General features: G+C 42.3%; 2 protein-coding genes across 2 annotated transcripts; one reads left to right on the top strand and one right to left on the bottom strand.

Moving 5' to 3' along the window:
- Positions 1 to 2894: 2894 nt before the first annotated feature.
- glipr2l (GLI pathogenesis-related 2, like) lies at positions 2895 to 7581 on the top strand. The gene is made up of 5 exons (XM_044033820.1): positions 2895 to 3302; positions 4379 to 4487; positions 5703 to 5806; positions 6192 to 6269; positions 6959 to 7581. Exons 1-5 carry the CDS (start codon positions 3290 to 3292, stop codon positions 7120 to 7122), a joined length of 468 nt encoding a protein of 155 aa, XP_043889755.1. The 5' UTR covers positions 2895 to 3289; the 3' UTR covers positions 7123 to 7581.
- Positions 7582 to 8192: 611 nt separating this feature from the next.
- Positions 8193 to 20939, bottom strand: nacad (NAC alpha domain containing). Its single transcript, XM_044033819.1, has 10 exons — positions 20594 to 20939; positions 17162 to 17448; positions 11692 to 17074; positions 11255 to 11482; positions 10704 to 10795; positions 10110 to 10178; positions 9190 to 9336; positions 8957 to 9091; positions 8702 to 8824; positions 8193 to 8322 (listed from the first exon to the last, which is right to left on the bottom strand). The coding sequence occupies exons 1-10, from the start codon at positions 20676 to 20678 to the stop codon at positions 8308 to 8310; spliced, it is 6564 nt and encodes a 2187-aa protein (XP_043889754.1). The 5' UTR covers positions 20679 to 20939; the 3' UTR covers positions 8193 to 8307.
- Between the last annotated feature and the right edge of the window lie 1358 nt (positions 20940 to 22297).

The raw sequence follows: 22297 nt of genomic DNA on the forward strand, positions 1-22297 counted from the left end.
AACACTGAGCAGCAGACAAATGGTTTAACACAAACATGTATAAATCCATGCTTCCTTAAAAGTGTGTGCTTGTGTTTGCGTGTGTGTGTGTGTGTATGCAAATCAGGATGTGAGGATAATTTAATTAGGAACCAGATAGAGCGGGTTACTGAGGTTAATATCCAGCATGCACTCTGCTCCTCCCTGGACACCATAATTGCTTTAAGCACATTAGGAACTTTATTGACTGTGATGGCCTTTTAAGACATTACATTTCTGCTGCTTAGTGTCAGATGGGAGTCGCCCAGCCCTGCTTTACTGTCTGTGACTCCCTGCATCTCTGTCTTTCCCTCTTTCCTCCTCTCCCAGCTCGGCCCCTGCTCACCCCGTCACTCTCTCCTCTTTGCATTCATCTCCCCGCCTGTATCTGCTTAATGGAAAGCTCCCTAAATATGATGAGATTTGTATAGCACCTCATCCGTAGAGGCGGCTTGATGAGGTTTGATTGGCAGGTGATTAACTCCTCTTAACCCACAGACTCATCTGTTCTCAGAGGAACAGTTGCACTAATGACACCATAAAAGACTTCCCGATGTGTCAAATTCTAGAGTGGTAAGAGAGCTTGCAACAGCTCGGTTAAAACGATGCAGCCCCCTCAATTCTGTTTCTCTAAGCTGATATCAATCCTCCCAAACACCTCCTCGATACATCTCCCCTCACCTCTTAATGAGGATAGAATTGAATGGAGGGAGTTATTAAAAAGACCTCACCTTCCCCCTGGGGCTGCTAAAGAGGAATTATATGCAACTAAGTGCACACACAGCCCTTGTTTGTGTTAGTTCACATTTCTTTTGCCGTAAATCCACATGATATCTGGCTCGGAAAGAACTTGGCGCTCCGTTCTTTTTATGGGGAGGATTTTCATTAAGGACATCAGGTGAGAGGGAAAATTACAGATTGAAGGGATGGCAGCAGGAGATAAGAGACACGAGGACAGGATAGGAGAAGGGAAACGATGTCACAGCTGACAGGGAGTGGAGCCAAGCAATAAGTACAGCAGATATAGCCAATGTGCGGAGATAAATGATGTAATATCTGCATGGATCAATATCTGCTCTGTCCCTCTAAAAGGGACGCTCTCTATAAATCACATTACCATCCCTATGAGTACACGTGCACACGCACGCATGCGAGTACACACATTGGCAGCACACAGACACGCACAGATACACACACAATTAGCATGAATTAAGACGTATGGATGTGAAGTCGCAGTGTCTCTAGATCACTATGTAAATGCCTTCTTCCAGCTGTCTAGTCCCATCACTCTGCAGATGGTAGGAGGAGACAAGGAAGAAATCAATTTGTTGAGATTGCACTTTCCAGCTAATGAGAAATCAAGTAGCTTGACTTTTCACATGAATCCCATCATGTCCACTCACATTATTAAAGCAAGATGTCATTAGTTGCACTCTGTGTGACTGATAGTTCAACCACCACTTTGTTCTGTGTTACTAGTCCCATCTTGTGGCAAAATAAGTCATTACATTTTAAAGGACCAAATAACTGCCCACTATAAGGCTATGAATTCATTTAAAACCCCAGATTTCTTCTTTTATTATCATAGTTTCTAATACTTTTTAAATCACGATTCTTGAATTACCTGTATCTCACACCTCTGTGATCTCACAGCGGTCAAAAGAAGACGCATGGACATATGGCTGTAGTGAACAAAGACAGAGGATGGCACTAATATATGCCTATTTAAAATATACATGAATATTTCATGTCCAGAATGTTCATGTATATATGTATGTAGGTCAATGGGCTGATGATGAAGTGATCACGCCTCAGAATCTATTTATACATTTGGTTGGCCAATAATGGTGACCACAATGTTTGTTACTGAGTAACAATAGAAAATGTTTTCTTTTCTTTTTTTGTTTTCTTTTTCTCTCTTTGATGCACCGTGTTGCCAGGAAAAACGTAGGGACAAGGATTGATCACTTTCACAGAACACGATGCTGCACTGTTTGCCAGGACGGAGCTGCTGACTTGACTTTGTACATAGAAGCAGTTAAGGTATGAAGAGTTGGAAAATTATGGCTATAAAGTTATGGGTTAAGGTCACTAGTGTTTACATTAAATCTCTACATGATGTTAAGATTTCTAAAGTAAGTAAGTATTGTGGCAACATTGTACATCACATCATTTGCAAGATTTGTTTGTTTTCATCTTTGTTTTTGCCTTTTTCATATTTTATTAATCCCCTAGGGAAATTCTGTGTCTGCATTTAACCCATCCTTCCTTGAACTAGGAGCAGTGGGCAGCCACTGAGCAGCGCCTGGGCGCCCGGGAGCAATGGGGCTTGGGTACCTTGCTCAGGGGTACCTGGTGGGGACTCAAACGGGCAACCCTCTGGTTACAAACCAACTTGGCCATGGCTACCCCTTCATCTCATATCATCTAAATTGATTATGGCAAAGTTTGCGTTCCTTATTTCCAAATAAAGATTTGATTTGTATTTATATGTTGATACTTTGTTTAAATATGCTGTAACAATCTGGTTTAAATCAGCATATTGTCATTATTGTTGTTTCAAACACATAAAAGAGGCTCCTCTGCCGGTCATGAGTCGGGTCATGTGATCTGCAGCATATGCAACCAGAGACCTCTCACGGAGTTTGCACCTAAAGTCTGAGTGGCATTGTATTTATAGCACAGAGCTGCATAGACTGTGAAAAAGTCAGTGTTCCAGTCAAAGCTGCTGCCTATATATCCATATATGGTGTGTAGGAATGTGTGTCACAGAGATGATGTCACCAACCACTGTGGGGTTGGAGGGTTGATGGTTGAGGGTTGAAGGCGGGAGCTGCCTTCTCATTTGTAGGGAGTCATGACAGACTGGGTGTGCTGCTCCGTCTGCATGTGGAACATGCAGATAGTAAGAGGGGTGTGGCTACAAGATAGACAGTCAGCTCATATTAAATGTAAGTGAAACAAAGCCCGAGTAAGAGGCTTCTTTCAACACAATTTCTTCACCCAAAAGAAAAAAGAAAAAAAGGTTAAGAGGAACTTTGCACAACAGTTTAAGGTGGAATTGAAGACACTGGAGGAAAAGCCCTGCAGAGGCATGAGCAGCTGTTGCAGAGGGTCAGTCATACATACACAGCACTGAGAGAGGTTGACGTGGAGAGAGGGAGACAAGCAGGAGAGAAAGAGAGGCAGAAACAGAAACCAAGACAGAGGAGAGGCTGCTTTCGTTCAGACTTGTTACTGATCACATCGAAAGGCCTCCTGTGTCAGCACCATGGGGAAGTCAGGTAAGTGGAAACAGCACTCAGAGGACTTTAACCACAGTTTCACCTGAATGGGAACTCTTTCTGATCAGTAAAACTGTGTGTATGTTCTTTTCTAACATTCAAACTGACCTTGTCAGGACCAGTAGTTCTCTGGGGAACACAAACCTGGTCCTGATGAGTCAGAATCTCATTTCATTTCTGAGGAAGTGGTTAAGTTCAGTTAGTCTGATGTTAGAAAGTTCAGTTAAGGTTAGCGATAAACACTTTGTTAAGGTTGTCCAAATGAATAGGAGTTAATTCCGTTGAGAAGAGCTGTGCAAACCTGTGTGTGTCTGTGTGTCCACTTGCTGTCTTTGAACCTGTTGGATCAGATCTGCATGCTCCCAAACTGTCTGCCAGATGGCAGGAGCGCAAACAAACTTAGTAGGCCTAACCTTAACCACAGCTTGCATATATTGGCTTTAACTTTATCATATTAACTACTTTTTAACTTTATCCAGGGCCTCAGAAAATGAGTTTCTGCTTCATTCGGACCAGTGTTCGGTCTCCATGAAGAATTATGGTCCTCACAAAGTCACTTTTTGCGCCCGAAAAGGTCCAAAGTAGCAACCTTTACATCAACTTGTATAAGGGTTGTATTTATGAGCTTTGGGGCTGTTGGGAAGAAAGCACAGAGAAAATACACAGAACAAATCCAACTTGTTTTTTTCTGTTTCAACTATTATACAGTACTTCTTGTTGCAATTGAAGCTGTTTCTAATATTTGTTTCTACTCCAGAATCTTTGTTAAGAGTCGTCCTGTTGCATGCTGAGCATTTGTGTTGTTTCTGTGTTTGCATTTGAATGTGCCTATTGTGAGATTGAATGTCTAATGAAAAGGCCAGTGAGTGATAGGCACCAGGGAGAAGGGGGGGGGGATGGGGATGACGTTTTCGCCTCTGCCTCCATCATCTGTCATGGTGTTAGCGCTCAGTAGCTGAGGCCTGTCAGTCTGTGGGCGTACTCTGCAGTCACATGAGTCCTTATGTTGTACCATCATGTCAGATTTCTGGCTGTGTGACCTCTCTGTCTCTGTCTCTGCCGTCTGTGTCTCTCAGCCTCAAAGCAGTTTGCTCAGGAGGTTCAGCGGTGCCATAATGAATACAGAAGGAAGCACCAGGCTCCTCCACTGAAGCTGAGCAACAAGTTGAGCAGAGAGGCTGCCCGGTGGGTGACTGCACACACAGATTCAATTAGAAACCTAATTAGTAGGAAGTACACATACTAGATATTGTCAAACTGCTCTGGGTAACAGCGACGGCTCCAGTCTTGCCTGTCAACTGCAATGACTATTAAAAAAAACCACAACAATATTGTGAGCCCACGGTTTGTTTTTACTGTGATGATAGTTGACAGTTCCTCCCACAAGTCACTGCTGCTATGTCGCATTGACATTTCACTCAAATGAAGCTTTAATGGAACTTCATTTCCAGACTCTCTGTATCATTAACTCCAAATAAACTCAGAGAGGTTATTGAAATGCTGCACATGTGTAGTCATATTCAGGAGGGTTCGAGATGTACAGTGTTCTGAACTTTCTGTCCACTTCCTCAAACAAGTGGGATCACAACAATAAAGATAAAAGCTTATTAATCTCTAGTTTTATGATACTTGATAGGAAACAGAGCACAATATTGTGGAAAACAAATATTTACGTTTCCGCTGATTTTAATTGATGAAAAAGAAAAGACATTAAGCTCCATGAACATTAGAGGAAAAAAACACATCTGCACCTCTGTTACTATATTGTGCAATATCTGAGTCAGGAAATGATCTACATATCAGAGTGGAGTTAATTTCACTTCATACTGGAGAAAAGCTATGACACCATTTGCTCATTTACAGCTTCATGAGGTGGGAATAATTTTCATATTTCAAATAGATGTATAGAGTAGAAATAGATAATGAGTCTAACACAATAATAAGCAAAACTGATTGGATGTTTCATTCTTAAGAGTTGAACAGGTTTGTGGTTACAAAGTAAGGTCTCAGCCTCGAAGACCTTATTTTGTAATTAAGATAACGTAGGTTGTGATTTGGTGCAGTGCAAATAAAACTGATTTCATAGCTTCAGTAGTAGCTGCTGCTGTGTAGAGAGTTTCCTTGCATTGGAGGACATCAACTTACCACTAGACCAAGATGCTGAGCGCCATTCCTGTCGTACACGCTGTAAAATAGAGAAACACATGTATGGACATTATTTACGCTTTATGCTATAAACATCACACTGTTACTGTTTATCTTTAGGGTGGAGGGCTGAGCATTGCTGTAAGCTTTTAAAAAAAGCCTTCTGGGATGGCACTGGATCAACAGAATGGAGCTGTTATCCATGTGTGCATGTACAGTACATACTCTGTATATTCATTTTGTCTGTTTTCATAGTTATGCTGAAAGTCTAGCCAGCACACGGATCCTGAAACACAGTGTGGAGTCCAGTAGAGGGAGCTGTGGAGAGAACTTGGCATGGGCATCCTATGACCAATCAGGTGCATACATACACTAAATACACTACATGAATGTTTATATGTATATGCTCATGCTTTGACTCTGGTTGGAGCTGAAGAGCTGATCTCTTTGGTTCTCCACAGTAATTCTATGTTCTGTGTTGACTTTCCCACCATACAAGTGAACAGCTGGGATTTATTTCCTGGCTCCTCTGTGTTTGAGATTTCAGACACCATGAGTCACAGCAGAAATATGTCAGTACAACACTGTGTGATTCATAAAACGTCCTCCTGAATGCTGCAGCGGGTGAAGCGTAAACATGTGTCACAGAGGGGATATGGCGTGGTGTCACATGGCAACACATGACTGTCGTGATTCTGACTGTGCTTTTTTCTGCTGTGGTTACTTTGTCCTGTGCTCGTGCAGGGAAGGACGTGGTTGACCGCTGGTATGATGAAGTGAAACAGTACAATTTCAACCGTCCTGGATTCTCCTCTGGTACCGGTAAGATTCAAATAAGAATCTGTCTATCTGTCTCACAAAATGTGGCTCATATTCGGATAAACTTACATGTTAGATATGAAGACATTTAACACTTATTTGATTAGTAAATTTCTGTTACTGTATTAGATATTTACACTTTGAATTAGAAACGTGTCTCTCTCTCTCATTTCTTCTTCTGCCTGTGCTTATCTCAGTGTAATAGTTTGTTTTTCCTCCTTGTGATTTTTAAAAAAAATATGAGGTATAAATTGAGATTCACATATCACACATTATATCTCTTGGAAATGGCTGGTTTAGCTATTTTTAAAACAAGAAATGGCTTTGAATAAGTGATAATTTGCCATCTTATACAAAAAGTTTGGTAAAAAAAACTGGACTAAGTGGAGAAACTCCTGTAAATCTCCTGTATGTTACAATCCCAGTCTTCCCATAATTTGTCAAGATCATTTCAAAACCCTCTGACTGCAATGTGCATGAATGTGTTTAACACGGTCTCATGAAGCAGATCATCCTTTCAGCGATTCACACCGATTAATATAAAGTTAGCTGAAAAGGAAAACACAGGGAGGTTTGAGACTGCAAGATTCAAGATTCCATCATGTATAAATATTTAAAGGAACTTACGTCTGTGAGCACTCATCTCCGACTAACTGTTTCTTTCTGCACTTCCACCACTTTTTTTTCTACAGGCCATTTTACAGCAATGGTGTGGAAGAGCAGTAAAGAGCTGGGTGTTGGTAAGGCCACCGCATCAGATGGTTCGTCCTTTGTTGTAGCAAGATACTCCCCAGCTGGAAATATCACCAACCAGGGACACTTTGAAAACAATGTTCTTCCTGCTAAAACCACTTAAGATGTTTAGACTTGGCTCAAGACCAAATGCATTTATTCCTTTCTTCCAAGAGCGATGTTATCTGCCTGCACTGCTGTGTAAGGAGAATACTCAGGAGAGCATCAGCTCATACCTTGTTGATAACTCTACGACCTGCATTGTCAAATATCAAATGAACTTTGGCATTACATCCTGTATTTGGCATTTGTAAAGGGTAAATGTATTATAATGTGTTTAAAATGTTACTAAAGTGCCTTTATTCAACATAGCTAACAAGTCCAGTGGCCACGTGGATTTTATAGGCTTGATACTACAAGTAATTAAGTCGAAATACACTTAACTAATTTACATGCAGAGTTGTTGCTTGTAATTTGAAGATGAGGACTTTGTGTTTTTGACACTACTTGTCAGAACTGTTTCTTTCCATACATATGTTTTGTATTCTAATAATTTTGTATAGTAAAGTTGATGGATCATCAAGGGCGTATTTGTCATCTGTCCATGCACGCTAGTCTTATCAGTATTACATGTGAGAAATAAGCAGAAGAAATGTGTCTGAACTGAAGTAATGAGCATGTTTTCCCTTTGTGAGAGCAGCATAATTCTCTTGCATTTAAAGACCAGTGCAGTAGTGTTGAAATATTTCTTAAATATCTGCAGATTGTCTCTGCAAAACAAAAGACAAAAGAATTTATGACGTAATCAAGTAATGTGTAATGGTAATCTTAACAGTGCAGTGAATTTGCAATGTTTGAGAGCTTGATCAGCAAGTCATGACAAGCTTCTTGCAATAAATGTCCAAGCTGTCACAGTATAAATTATAGCTACATTACCATTTCACATGTATTTAGTTTTGGCCAAAGATGGAAAGATAAATATGAATCTGTAAAGTCTACGCTGTCCACTGGTGGACAACATAGGTATTGCAGGTGGGCTTCAGGGAGGGATGTAAAAATCTTAATTTTGCCAAATTGATTGGAACGTACATTATTTGTTCTGGGGAAAATAAATATAAACTAAAAGAATAAAAATAAAAAAATGTAACTATCCCAAGTATTTTCATGAATATTAATCTTCTAGTGCAGTCAAAATCCACGTTGGAACAAACTTTATTTAGCAGATAATGAGGATGCAACATACAGTAGCAGCGATACAGAAGAGTCAGTGGCATTTAGGCTGGAAGAAGAGGGAAGAATTGTTCTCCACTCACATGGTCAGCTCCTGTAAGGAAAAAGGAAAGGACATCAATGAGAGGGTGATGAATGATGAATGGAGGAAGAGACAAAAATGTAAACTAAAATCTATAGGCCTAAATGATAGACAAAGTTATGGCTGTGTTTTCTTTATTACACTGGAAAATTAACCAATGCCTTCACTATTGGAAAATGTCTCTCTGTGAGATGTGTTGCTGCCACCTAGTGGACATAAAGAACTACAGAGTTACCAGGGTGAAATTGTCCTCTGCTCATTCTGCACCCCAACCCCTGCCATTGCACTCCCCTCTTGCTGACTGTGACTCATTTTTTCACCAGCTGCACTCCTTCTACATTTGTCCTCTGCTGTTCTGTCCTTCCACCCTCCCCTGTGTCCCCCTCCTCACCATGATAGCATTCACAATGTCATTCTTGTTGTGTTTCAGTGCACGGACAGCTTTGGCTCGAGACACGTTGGCCTGTGCCATCACAAGCTCGATGTCTCTCTGCTCAAGACCTCCCTCATCCACCTGATGTATTAGAGGAAAGAACAAGAGACAGAGAGAAAGAGATTATGGATAGAGTTATTGACAGAGAGAGGCCGAATAAAGTATTTTATTACTGTCCTGAAAAGGAGTGTGATGAGCAACATGTTACAGTACCTCCTCCTCCTCCTCTTCACTCTCCTCCTTGATGGTGAGGCTGGGTGGGACCAGTGGGGCCAAGGGAGAAGAGGACACAGGCATCTTGAATTTCTCTGCAGCTGCTTTGTGAGCCTGCTGAGATAGGTCCTCAATCTGAGAGGAGAGAGGAGGAGACATGAGTCATGAGTCATGAGACATGAGTGAGTGAGAGAGAGAGAGAGAGAGAGAGAGAGAGAGAGAGAAATACTTACTTTTGCCTCTCCGAATACAATATAAATGTCTGATGCGGGGCTTTTGAACACATCAGGTCTGCTGATGACGAACAGGATGCTCTTGGACTTCCTGATAGTAATTCTGGTCACACCATGGACTGGCTTAAGACCCAGTTTAGACATGGCCTGCATACACATACACCAGCAGGGACAGTGAAAAAAAAAAAGACAAAATAGGACAGATTCATTGCTGCTATCATAAAACACTTCTCATACTTGTTCCAGACTGTCACAGGTACTGTAGGTCAACATGCTGCACAGGATGTATGTTACCACTCATAACAGTCACACTGTTAATATATAAAGGGACCGACCCTTTTCAGACGCAGAGGTTGAGAAATGACCAGTAACTTATGTACAAAATTTGGACAAGTTATTGGCATATAATTGCAATAACCCAGGGGGAAATAAAGTGAAGTGAAATGTGTTTATTGAAGGAAGAGTATGTAGTTTCCCTAAAAAAAAGAAGTATAGTAATCTGTGTCAATCATCCATAATGAGACAGAAATGTGTGGTGTAGTATTTATCTTAAGTTTGTTTATATTCTCTAGCCAATAACAGTGAGTTGGACAGGACACTGATGTTTACAGCTGGGTAGGTATATCAGAAACAGTGGTGATGGCAGACACAGCACCTACAGTAAGCAGTGTAGGTTTAGTGAGGCTAAATGCTGAGCCGACAAAAGTGGTTCAAAAAGCAGAACAAATCTGGAGTTGGCCTTCATGCACTGGCGAGCACTGAAGCACGGACAGGCATGAAGGGAGATCCAGAGATGGTAGTAAATGTTGCCTCCTGGAGGACAGAATCTACAGTCACATGCAAAAGTATACTGTGGGCACAGTGCTGTGAGTTCACTGACTGATTGACAGTCATTATTCTGAAACAGCTTGTAGTCTGACCTTGCGAGCTTTCTTCTCACTGCGGCTCTGTTTTGGTCTGTTCAGCCCTTCATCTGCAGAGGAGAGAGACTGATGGGGAAAAAAAATGAAGCTCAGTTACTTTATTATTTTATAGTAATTACTTTTATTGTATCATTCTGAATAGGCATTTTCTAATGAGCTGTTGGCTTATCTTGTTGATATCACCAAAAGATAAAAGTGGGATGAATATTAAATGTACATATATATACATATATATATATATATACATGTATATATACGTGTATATATATACATGTATATGTATAGCTGTTTTGTAGTTGCCAGATAGTTTTATTTTCTATGGCACACAAGAAGAAATGTGTTTTATATACATAGTAGACATATTTAGAATAATCACTATACTCAATTTAAAGAGCAATACCAAAAGGTTCTTAAACTTTATCAAGTAAAAAATTAAATCTTGCCAGTTATTGTTGTGTGAGCAAATAGTTTCATCATAATGGTGAAATTACGGTGTGCAGATTTAAGGTCTGCTATAATGTACAATATGTTAGAGATTTTAAATGTTTTACAAATAATTTCTTCCTGCCAGAGTATTACCGGCAGACTCACCTGATGCTCTGATGGTCTCAGCGGCTCTGGCTCCTCTAGCTCAGGCACTGACCCCTCACTCTCAGACTCATTACAGGAAGCCAAGATGGAGCCTGTACAGGCACACGTTCAGTACGTGTTAGTGAATTATATCATAAACTTAGTACTATCAAAACTAATAAATGTGGTCAAAGAAATTTGCCATTTTCAATAGTCTATCTCATTAGAGCATTAGTGATTAAGAGTATTGATTTTATATATATGTATATATATGTGTATATATATATATATATATATATATACAGTGTGGAAACCCTAAATTCTTGTGTGCGTCCCACTATTTCATATCAGAAAATATCTGCTGTGAAAAGGTTTATTCAAGACACGCTTCAGTCTCACGTACACATGTTGTATGAGTTTACCAGGCATAAAAACAGACTGTTGAAGTGCTCTGTATATGAATTCAAACACATTTATATGTGACACAGTGAGTAAGTGCGGTTTTAAAAACAGAATGCAAAATCATTTTTTGGCGATCCAATTCTCTGTTCCAGATCAGTGAAACGACTCACAATTGTTTTTGAAGGATATGTCGATCTCTTGGGGAATCTTGTGGCTGTGGTTGCTGGTACAACCAGACGGTTTGTCGGCCATCTGTTGGGCAGAGAAAGGCTGTATTTCCCGTTGACTGGATGGACCAGACTCATTTCCTGCAACTCCTCTGGGCTGGGATCTGTGACCACGTCCAGGCAGTCCATCATCATCTTTTCTATCTGTATCCTCCTCAGTTAAACTGGGACCTACAAGAGGACACATTAATTGATCAAATTGTATTAGGAGACAACAGCCCTTGAACCAGCAAACCAGGGAAACATATCGACCATTTGTCTTTTCAATAATGTCCCCATAATGTGACTGTAGCCAGGACGATGGTAAAAAATTATTTTCAATTCCTTAGCTTGTGATGTGCTGTGATATCAATCTTACAAGCCATATTTTTTGGACTCACCTTTGTACTTGTCTTGAGAGCTCCATGTGCAACCTTTCTTGGTTTGTTTATGTGATTGGTTATTGAGATTAGGCAAAGAATGTGAATAGGTTTGAGACTGGAGACAAGATCCAGGGTCTCGAACCCCTGCTGAATCACGAGTCCCTGACCCAGACGAAGACGATTCCTGGGTTGGTTGTGACAAGTTTGATGGCAGAGCTGCAGAGGATGAGTTTGTACAGACACTTGTGTCAGACTTGGCTGATGAAGAGAGGACAACTGGAACCTCTTGGAGATTGATGTTGGCATTGGGGGCTGGTTGTGTTGTTACGGAGGTCGAGCAAAGCGTACTAGCGTGACTCATGGACAGTGAAGACTGTCGCTGGGCTGAAAGGACAGGCTGGGATTCCTGTACAGGTGTGGAAAGATCTTCCTCTGGCTCTGTTGAGCCACAGGGTAGAGGGGAGGAGGAGAAATCTGGAGATGCTGAAGAATGGGATGGACGTAGAGAGCCTGATAAAGTATTCTCAGTAAGGAGGCTGTGGTCAGCAACAGTGTTGTTGTCATTAATGTCTACCGTTAGTCCCCTCTGATTATCCGATAGTGGTCTGTTATCAAGTACTTCTTGTTTCTGTTGTAATTCTTGGTTCAGTGCCACCACAATATTGAGGTTGTCTATGGTAGGTGAAGTTGATTTGCAGTATTCATAGCTTGTTCTTTTGACATCAGGACGTACACTATTACCCCCCTGCATCACTGAACTAGACTCTGCTGTGTCTGTCTTTTGCTGATGGTCCAACGATGAAGTTTTGTCATTTGCCTTTTGATTAGACCCAGCTTTAGGGTTTTCTGTGACCCCCTTTGGCCATCCACCTGCTGTGGTACTTAATGAATCATCATTCTTTGGATCATCAATAGATTCAGAGCTAGAGTCTCCATGGCTGCCTCTCTGGGACACTCTGTGTTTCTTCTGCTTCCCTCTTCTCCCTTTTTTAACAGCAGTGGGTTTATCTGTGCAAGGACCCCCCTTAGGGGTGTGACATGAAAAGTGCTCCAGGTTTTTCTGTACAGGAGATGTTTTTCTTTCCTTTTTCTTTTCCTTATCCTTCTCTTCACCTCTCTCCATCCCTTCTTCTTTCATTTTTTCTTCCTCCCCCGCTGCCCCTGAGCTACAAACAACACACTGCTGCCCTGTGAAGTCATCATTGACAAGATCATCAGTGACATTGTTCTTTTTTTGAAACTCAGTCTGAGGCTTTAAAATCTCTAGTTCTGACAGAGAGCCAGTATTCTCCACTTTGTCTTGACTAGTGCCACTCGGCTTGGATTGATTTGCTTTACATTTAGGAGTAAAGGAGCCAAAGGATCCATGTAGCAAAGAAAAGGCTTGATTGCTCTCTGAAGTGATTGTCTGACACAACTGAGTATGACATGTTGATGAACTTGATGAGCTGAAATGGTTTGTTGCTGCTGGGTTCATGTGAGTTTCAATTGAGACTGAGATGTTACAGGCATCTTTCTTTGGGAATGCTGCCTGTTTTGTGTCTGATGTTTGGTTTATGGAACTGTCTATTGATTTTTGCTCTGGCTCATTCATTTTTTCAGAAACCTGAGGTGGCATCTCTTCAAGTGGAATATTAGAAGCAGACTCTCTAACACTGACACTCACATTCTGGGGTCTCACTTCCTCTGATAGAGCATTCAAACTTCCAGACATGGTTTCTTCCAAGGAATCAAAAGCCGGGTCATTGTTACTGTTCCAAGTGTCTTGTATTTTTGTTTCTGTGTTATCGCCATCATTGTCTGTATTTAGATTACTGACATTGTCTTCTGGAAATCTGGAGCTTCCATCTTCCCCCCCTCCTGCTTCTGAGATCTCCTCAATAGATTTCCAACTGCCGAGGTTGGACTCAAAAGCAACTTCTTCTAATTCTTCTAATTCTTCATCCGTCATCCGGTTCCTCTTTCCACATACAGTGTTGTTATCTTCCACATCAGCAACAGAACCCAGATCATTATCATAGTTTTTATACTCCTCACTGCTTGCATTAGGAGCCACTGTCAACTGTGTGCCTTGGCTGCCTGTGTCACACATGAGGACACTCTTTGCCTCTGTCTCTAACCTCTTCTCCAAAGACTGTCCAGTTCCACTGACTCTGAACTCATCCCCTGAACCTAATCCTAGACCTAACCCTGTCCCCATCATGCCATCACACCACATCCCTGATGCAGGAGCCATCTCCCTCTTGGAGTGTGTTTCTGAGTTTTCCCTTTTGGGTGAAATGGCAATGGGGGTGTGCAGAGAGCCAACAGCTCCCAGAGCCCCCTCATCAGTAGTAAGGGTGTTTTCCCTCAGGTTCTCCTGGGCAGAGTCAACAGGGAAGTGTTCAGGGGTCAGGGCCAGGTTGTCAGCAACTTCTGAGATGACAGAAACAGGTATATTGCTAGGATTGGGGGACGGTTCTTTCGGGCAAGACAGAAGGAGAACACCTTTATTCAAGTCATTGGTGACAGTGGCCATATTAGGAGAGGGAGTAGAATCTGTATTTCTGCACAGTGCACTCACAGACTCAGATGAGGCATTCTGATTCTTCTGTTCTAGCTCGTCAGAATCCATGTGAGCACCAGGCGTGCATATGGCCTCTGCCCCTCTCGATACACCTGCTTTATTGGAGAAGGACTTTGATAACACAAGTCTTGTTGCTCCAACAGTCCTTTGGCTTTCTGGCTGATGATGACGAGGCTTGATGAGCAATTTGAAAGAGTCCCTTTCTGGTTCTCTGGGGGATTTCCCCCTTGAATTATTGTTGCTTTGCTTCAAATCTATATCTTCCATCTGGGGACTTTCCTGAACCAAATTTTCCAAAAGAGCTGAACAGTTAGGATCTGTGTTCTCCTGTGTTGAAGGGGCAGAAAGAGTTGAGATGGGGGATTTCAGAGCAGGGTCAGGAGGCGCATTAATCACAACAGGGGTGGGGGTAAAATCAACATGAGGGCTGTTGTTAGACTCCATGAGAGTGCTGAAAGAATCAGAGATATTCATTACTTCACAATCCCTCTTATCGGAGTTAGAAGATTCTGGTTGGCAAGACATTGCTCCTGAAGTGCAAGATAATTCCTGGTGATCCACCGATTTGCCTGGGCTCACTTTGGTGTGCAACAGTTCTAGAGGTTCTATTTCACTGGCAGCATCTAATTCAGGGTCTGACTGGGCTTCACAATGCTTTGGTTCTTCCAGAGGTTTGGGTGTTATAATGGTGTCCATGGGGAAGACAGCAATGGTTTCAGAAAGACAGGTGACTTTGGAATTAATCATTATTTTTTCTGTGCTTAGTTGAAAATGCAATTGTTCAGTTGGACCTGTTTCAGTGGTAGACCCCTGTTCAGATTCTATCTGAGCATCAGTGGGAGTGAATCCATCCTCTGATGTGGGTTCAAGTGACTGTGCATGCCTCTCAGTGCTGTATAGACGTTCATCTTCCTCCCCATTATAGGAGGCAGAATCTAAGGAGTCGTCTGTATCATCTTGAAAACAGAAGGATTCATCCAAGCCCTCATTGATAGATGTCTCTGAAAGTGAATGAAGGAATGATGCCGAGCTGTCCTCATCTGAAGGATCCTCTACTGCTCTGCTATCACACTCCTCCTCTTCTTTTTCTTCATCCACTTCCTCATCTTCCACCACTTTCACCTCCACTTTAGCTTCCTCACCTGCCTCATCGTGGTCTTCACTACCATCATCTTCATTATTCCCATTATTGCCATCTCCATCAGCAGCACTGTTAACATTGCAATCCCCATCATCATAATCATAATCATCATCCTCTTCTTCATCATCATCGTCATCTTCAACATCCGCCTCCTCCTCTCCTGCTGCATATGCATCAACACCCTGTCCTTCATCTCTGTCATGAACTCTGTCATTAACTTCATCATCGTCCTCTGTGGGGAATAGAGTGATTTCCATTGAATCAGCCTTAAAGATGAGGCTAGTGTGGAGGGGAAAGGAGATGAGGGAGGCTGGGATCATCCTTTCTTCCTCTGGAATATCATCAGGACAAGCTGCCTGGGAGAATATGAAAGAACCGGGGCCCAGCCTATCAAATGCTCCAGGACAGAAAGCTTCAAGTGGGGTGAGAGGTGAGTCAGGGCTAAAACTAGATGAGGCCATGGTTATGTCAGTCAAAGATAGTTGTGGGTGGTCATCCATCTGTCCATAAGGTTCCTCTGATAAACATGCATCTAGTTGCAGTTTCAGTCCGGTCTGCATTGGTCTAGAGTACTCTAATTTCACTGAACCAGCCTCTTCAAGTGGACAAAGTGAACTTTCAGACTCTCCTCCATCCTCCTGGGAGTCACTGCTACGGCTGCTACTGCTCCTTTGAGGGGATGTATTTTCAGTCACCCAGCACGGACGACAACTTTCTCTAGTAATCTTAACTTCTTCACCTTTTACAGCTTCTTCCTCCTCAAGGATCACTGTCCCTGTTATACCTGTCCATGAATTTGTGACACATCTGTCAGGACGGTACAGGCAGAAGTCCCCAGCCCTCTCTTCCTCCCGTTCTGATGCCACTTGTCCCTTTTCTTCTCCAACTTCATCTCCAATTTCTGATAAGGAGCTCACAAAGCAAGCAGGGGCCTCCTGTGCTTCCTCTGTGAGGAGTAGATTGGGAGACGTGGAGGGAGAAGTGGAAGATGTATAAGATGAGGTCCAGCTGCCTCCCTCTGCTGTGATATAAGAGCCAGAGGGAGAGGTCAGAGGGGAACAGAGGTCCTCGCTATCTGACGGAGAGCCAGGTGAGAGTGGGCAGGCTGGTGTGCCAGGATATGAATGATGTTTAAGATGAGAAGAGTGGGGAGCCATCTTGATTGGGGTAGAAGGGGCAGTATAATACAGGTCGGGGTCAAGAGATGATGGCATACCCACTCGTAGAGGGTCAACAGCATAGGCTGGTTCAGAAAAGGACAAAGCAACTGGACAGGCCAGCTCAGAAAAAGAGAGTGAAGGCACTTCATTTTGAGAGAAGGTTTGACCCTCTTCCTGGTTATCTGTCATAGTGGCATCAGTTGTGACAGGCTCTGGGGAGGATGAGGGTATCAGGGGCTTGTGAGAAGGGGAGCATTGTTTGGACGGGGGCAGCTGCACAGGTTCCTTTTGTTGGTCTTGTTGTTTCTGAGGGCTTTGGACTCTGCTTTCTTCTTTGCTTTCCAACTGAGACTCTTTTGATTGTGCCTGAGGATCTGATAAGACTGGGGGAGCTGGCAAAGGGATAGTCTGACCACTTGGTTTCTCTTTCTGTATTTCTGTTGTTTTGAGCAGTGTCTCCTGACCCATCACCACCCTTGCATCAATGGTTTGTGGCTCTTGGTAGTCACTCTCCACCTCAGAACCAGTCAGGACCTGGGAATAGTACAAACAAAATATGTTTAATACATATAGTATCACATCTTTGGTAAATTGCAAATTATTCTCACACATATAACAAACCTTGATTCTCTCCATTTTATAGGAGACATGGCGGCTACATGGTCCATGGCCACCTAACTTTCCAGACAATCTCTGCCTGGTTGTGTTGCGATGGTCAGAGCCTTCAGGTTGAGGTCTTGTAGTACCAGAGGAGCTGGGTACTGCTTGAAATAGTCGTGGACCAAATGGCAAGGTGCATGCTGGGAGTAGCTTCTGAGGAGTACTGGGAGACGGGCTGGAACCACTATCACTAGGTGAAGAGCCACTGTCACTAGGAGTGGAGTCAGTAGATGGATGCCTTGTCATATCTGAAAACAAGAAAATATCTGTAAAATAGAGCTGAAACGATTAATCGATTATTATCGACAATTATTTTGATAATCACTTTTAAGCTTTTTTCATGATTAAAACAAGATTTATGATTGTTTAAGCTTCTTAAATGTGAATATTTTCTTAATATCTTTGTTCTGGATAACAAAGAAATCATTAAAACTCAATCATTTTGGTTTGTGGACAAAACAAGACATTAGTTGCAGCTCTATTGTAAAACAACAGTTGAAATAGCAGGTAAAGGAGCAGTTACAAACATTTTAAATAAGGGTGACAGAAGGGTAGTTTTAATAAGGATTTAACACAATATTAGGTATATTCACTTTGTATATTATACAAAGAGTGATAGAGCAACTGAGGGGATGCTGATATTACCAACATGCACAATTGGCCAGAGGCAACAGTTACTGTTCTTGAATTACAGTGTTCTCTGTCTTCTTGTCTTTCTAGACTATGCCATCATCTTCTTAGCTGTCACCAGGAATCCAAAGTGACAAGCCAAATTAATGCTATTGGGTCAGGGATGCATTGAGGAGGTGGTCAGTATGAGTGATGGGGGGACATCAAACAGATGAAGAAAATGAAAGTTGACTGTATTCTTCATCTGTTTCACTTTCACATTTCTTAAATAATTATGGATGTTGGATAGCCTATAAAACCCTGTATATTTTCTGATATACTGAAATGTCCCTTTAGAGGACATGATGTAACCATGTTTTCTCTGGGGCTATGACAGACTTGGAAGGAACAGAACCTTCATTTTTTCTCTTAACTGGGCCATCGCTACAGTGACCTCAGTCCACATGCTGATTGGCCATTATAACACACAAGTGGCTGAGCTTGGTGCCAGCCACAAATACACACACTCTCTCTCTCACACACACTCTCTCTCTCTCACACACACACACACACACACGCGCACACACACACAATCTGTTCTGCACCCATGATTTAGCCTCATTGCTTCCGGATTTCTCTCTAAATCTTTCCCTTTTAATCCTCTCCTCAGTCTTACGATGTGAAAATGCACACAGCTGGCCCTCCTTGTTTCACTTTTAGCTGTATGTCTGCTTTGCTCACTTGCTTTCATTTTGCTTTGGGGTTTGTTTTTTTTCTCTCTCTCTCTCTCGCTGCAAGAAGTATAACTCCTTTGCTTCTACCTCCCTCGCTGTCCATCTGCCTTGCCTGGGATGATGCTGGATGCAAACATCAGCACTAAGCAGCTCTGCCTGATCACTGCCTCAACAACAAGCGTTAGCTGTGTTTGTACTGTATGTGCTGAGTCATGCCTCTAAGACTAAAACCCATCACTAATCAGAGATGTTCAGTTAAGCACACACATCTCCTTTATATGTACATATACATATATATGTATATATATATATATATATGCTGTATACAGTACAGTCCCATATGATTATGGGTAAATGGTTATTTACAATGTATTTCTCTCTTTTTGGGGGGATGATAAAAAGGTCCCTTCATCGACTGACTGAAAATAATCACATTAAATGGTCTTACTCTTATATACAATGAAAACAAATGTAGTAAGTGCATAATGTTTTTCCTAGGCCTCTAAATTAATAGTAATAATGTGAATTATCATTATATGTTTGTTAGCATACAGTAAATATCAGTCTCTGGGTGACTGGCCCATCCTTAGAGTCTCCTCTGGGGGGAACACAGTGAAACTGAGCACCAGGCTTTCTGTAGCACGAGTAGGCCGCAGTAAGCTGAGCAGACTGGAGCTGCGTCACAGAGGCTGCAGCGCTGTCAGTCCCAACAGGGAGCCTCTATTTCAGCTGCTGCTCAGACTGACTCATTACGAAGAGATACCAAACACTCGCATATGCTTCTTTATCTTTCTCCATCTGTCCTTCCTCTCGTTATTAATGAACACTTCTCTAACCTCTCATTTTGTAACACTGATGATGCCAGAGTACAAGTTGTGGCCACAAATTCTCCCTTGTACTTCCTCTGCCAAGATTCAGGTCAGGAAAGCTTAAAATAATTTCAAGCCTAAGAATGGATCAGGGCAGTGATGAATTTAAAGCAATACTAAACTCAGCTTCCAGCAGAAAGGACACAGGAGCATTCTTAATAACAGGTTAATCCATCATAACTGTCATGGTTGTACAACAACATTCACTCTCCTCATGAAAACTACAATATATAACTATAGTATACAGTGTTAACACAATTATACGTAAATATAATTACAAGTAAATGTAATAAGCCTTCCCAATATCTCATCAGCACTAGTGCAACCTAACCTCCTGACTCCCATTTCCTCCTCTTTTGTTTTGTGCTGAATTACTTGCTTCACAATTTGACAACTTCAGAGAAACAGCAGCAACATGAGCAAAAGCACTGAGCACTGTGAGCACATTTTAAAACACATAAGACTGAAGCATTTGATCCTGTACAATTGTGTTGGTGTGCTCTGCCATGCTGCTGTGTCATGTTCCTGCTGAGGCTGGGGGAAGGGAGGAGCCACTCTGCTGATGGAGGGATGTGGATGTGGATGCAGATGCATATCAGGCAGTAGTGGGGCTAAAGATTAGGCAGGAATATGGGGGAGAAGCCTAGTGTTAGAGGAAAGGGACGGGGTGGGAGGGCTGGTGCTTTAACAACTGAACAAATAATTTGCTGCATTATAAATGGGAGATTTCTTTTGGTAATTGCAGTGCGGTGGGAGTTAACAGCTTTGGGGAGGAGGCATTAGGGAGGCTGCTAATACCAGAAGCTGGAGGTGGACACAACATGTAATTTAAGGATGATTGTGATATGCTGCCAAATTACAGCATTGCATGTTATATTGGAATCATCGGGTTTGAACTGGCACTTTATCCAGAGCAGAATGTGTTAATCTGACAGTTTTTCTTTCACTTCCATTGGCCTAGAAGTTACTACATATGTACAGACCAGCTGTATCAACATACATGTATCCTTCATGCTTACTCCTTTCTCCCATCCTGCCCCAAACAATTCAACACAAGCTATTGCACTTCACAAGTTCATTCTCCTTTCACAGTCATTCCCCAATTTCTGTCTTTAATCACATCAGTCGGCTCAATTCTCCCTTCTCCATGCCCCGTTCTCCCCCAACCGCAGATGTCTTACCTGGTCCAGGGAGCCCCGTCTCCTCAGCTCCCTGCTCCGGATGCTTGTCAGCAGGGACAGATCTGTGAGTGCTTTCCCCCGGCATGCTTCCCGATTGCTCCCTTTGGCTGTGATGCAACAACAAACCAGAAGAGACAAGGTGAACAGGAAGAGGGAGAGTGAGAGAGAAAACAAAAAAGGGGAAGGGGTGGGGGGGAGCCTGAATGCTCAGCGACCTGACATTCAGAGCTTCCCTGCAGCACGTGCCTGTCTATGTGTTTGTATTAGAGGCAGAATGAGACAAGAGATAGAAGAGGAAAGGATGGGAGTGTATGCTAGTCTATCTCTGTGGTGCAGCACAATGATGCTGCTGTTGTGGGCGTGTTTTTACAGCCTCATGATACAGTGTCTCTCGCTCTCTCTCTCTCTCTCTGTGAGTGTGTGTGTGTAAAATGTGAGAGAGAGCTGCAGTATTCTCTCTTGATGCCCAATTTCTGCTTCCTTCCCTCCCTCCCTGTATCTCTCCCTCCCCTCTGTCAGCCCCACCTCCTCCTCTCCCAGCCAAGCAATGACTGGATCTTGGGAAATGATGTCAGCAGTTTTCTAAAGCTCTGGTTAGTGCTGCCCTCAACCTTGGAGGACAAATGAAGGTACTGCAAAAACAAGAGGGAGAAAGAAAAATCAAGAGACTGATACCAGGAAAAAAAAAATTGGAGGGGAATTCTGAAACACAAAGAGCTTAAAAGAACACAAGCCAAACTGAAAGTGTATTCAGCTAAATGTACCTTCTAGTTCCTGTTCTGATTGCATCCCAGAGGAACTGAATCACCACTGAGACATTTCCTTGAGGGCCTGTAGAGCATCTGTTCCTGCTCTCCATCTTTACCACATCAGCACCCCTGCTCACTGTTTTTCTTTACTTAGATAACAATTGAGAGAAAAAATAGCTGGAAATAGAGAGTGATAAAATGGTACTTAGTCAAATCATCAGCAACTGTAGTTTCCATGACAACCCCAAACTTCCCAAGAGTGCCAGCTCAGCAGAAGTTGTTTCCATGTAACTGGAAATGTTCATCCCCTGCACATTTGTTGTCACATTGCTGTTGATAAGCTCACAGCTCATAAACATGTTTGTGATATTATGATTCACATCACTCTGTCACGTCGCAGGTGGCATGTAAGCAGCAGCATTCAGAATAGGAACAAGGTGAATACATTTCATCAACTCTGAATGGTCCATCATTTTTGTTTGTCTGTTTATTCACCCTGCAATTACGGTTATTATTTTGATTAACAACAATTATTTACTGTTACTATACTTAGCCTGACTGCATATGCTCAATCCATTCAGAGGGGAACAGTTCTAAGTCCGTTTTTTGTCAACACTCCCATCAGTTGATCCGTTAATCTCTGAAAATAAGCAAGAATAGAACCGGCACCTTAGAAATTTTATCAGAGTGACAATTTTTGCCTCGGTTGTTCCCCAATACTTAACGATACTTGTTCAGTGTAACCAGCGAATTTTGTCTCCTCTGCACAGGCTTGCTGTCAGTCAGTCTTCTTCTTTCTGCCAGTTAGCATCACCAGATGTCAGCCTGCTGTTGCTGCTGCTGCCCATGATGTTGTGTAAGCAGCTTCAGGTTAGGAAAGGGTTCATCTGCCAATCTTTCCTTGTCACCTCGTGAAGGCTGTTGCTCTTTAACAAAACGATTGGCAAAGCATGAC

Source organism: Solea senegalensis, linkage group LG9 (genome assembly GCF_019176455.1).
Source record: "Solea senegalensis isolate Sse05_10M linkage group LG9, IFAPA_SoseM_1, whole genome shotgun sequence".
NCBI classification, from domain to species: domain Eukaryota; kingdom Metazoa; phylum Chordata; class Actinopteri; order Pleuronectiformes; family Soleidae; genus Solea; species Solea senegalensis.

What these genes read in the sequence shown, in the direction of transcription:
- nacad (XM_044033819.1), bottom strand. Translation starts at nt 20,678, where the DNA reads ATGCCGGGGGAAAGCACTCACAGATCTGTCCCTGCTGACAAGCATCCG. An exon ending in GACGGGGCTCCCTGGACCAG is followed by an intron (nt 17,449 to 20,593) that starts GTAAGACATCTG and finishes TCTTGTTTTCAG; the next exon opens with ATATGACAAGGCATCCATCT. An exon ending in GTGAAGAGGAGGAGGAGGAG is followed by an intron (nt 8,825 to 8,956) that starts GTACTGTAACAT and finishes CTAATACATCAG; the next exon opens with GTGGATGAGGGAGGTCTTGA.
- glipr2l (XM_044033820.1), top strand. An exon ending in GGCATCCTATGACCAATCAG is followed by an intron (nt 5,807 to 6,191) that starts GTGCATACATAC and finishes GTGCTCGTGCAG; the next exon opens with GGAAGGACGTGGTTGACCGC. An exon ending in TGGATTCTCCTCTGGTACCG is followed by an intron (nt 6,270 to 6,958) that starts GTAAGATTCAAA and finishes TTTTTTCTACAG; the next exon opens with GCCATTTTACAGCAATGGTG.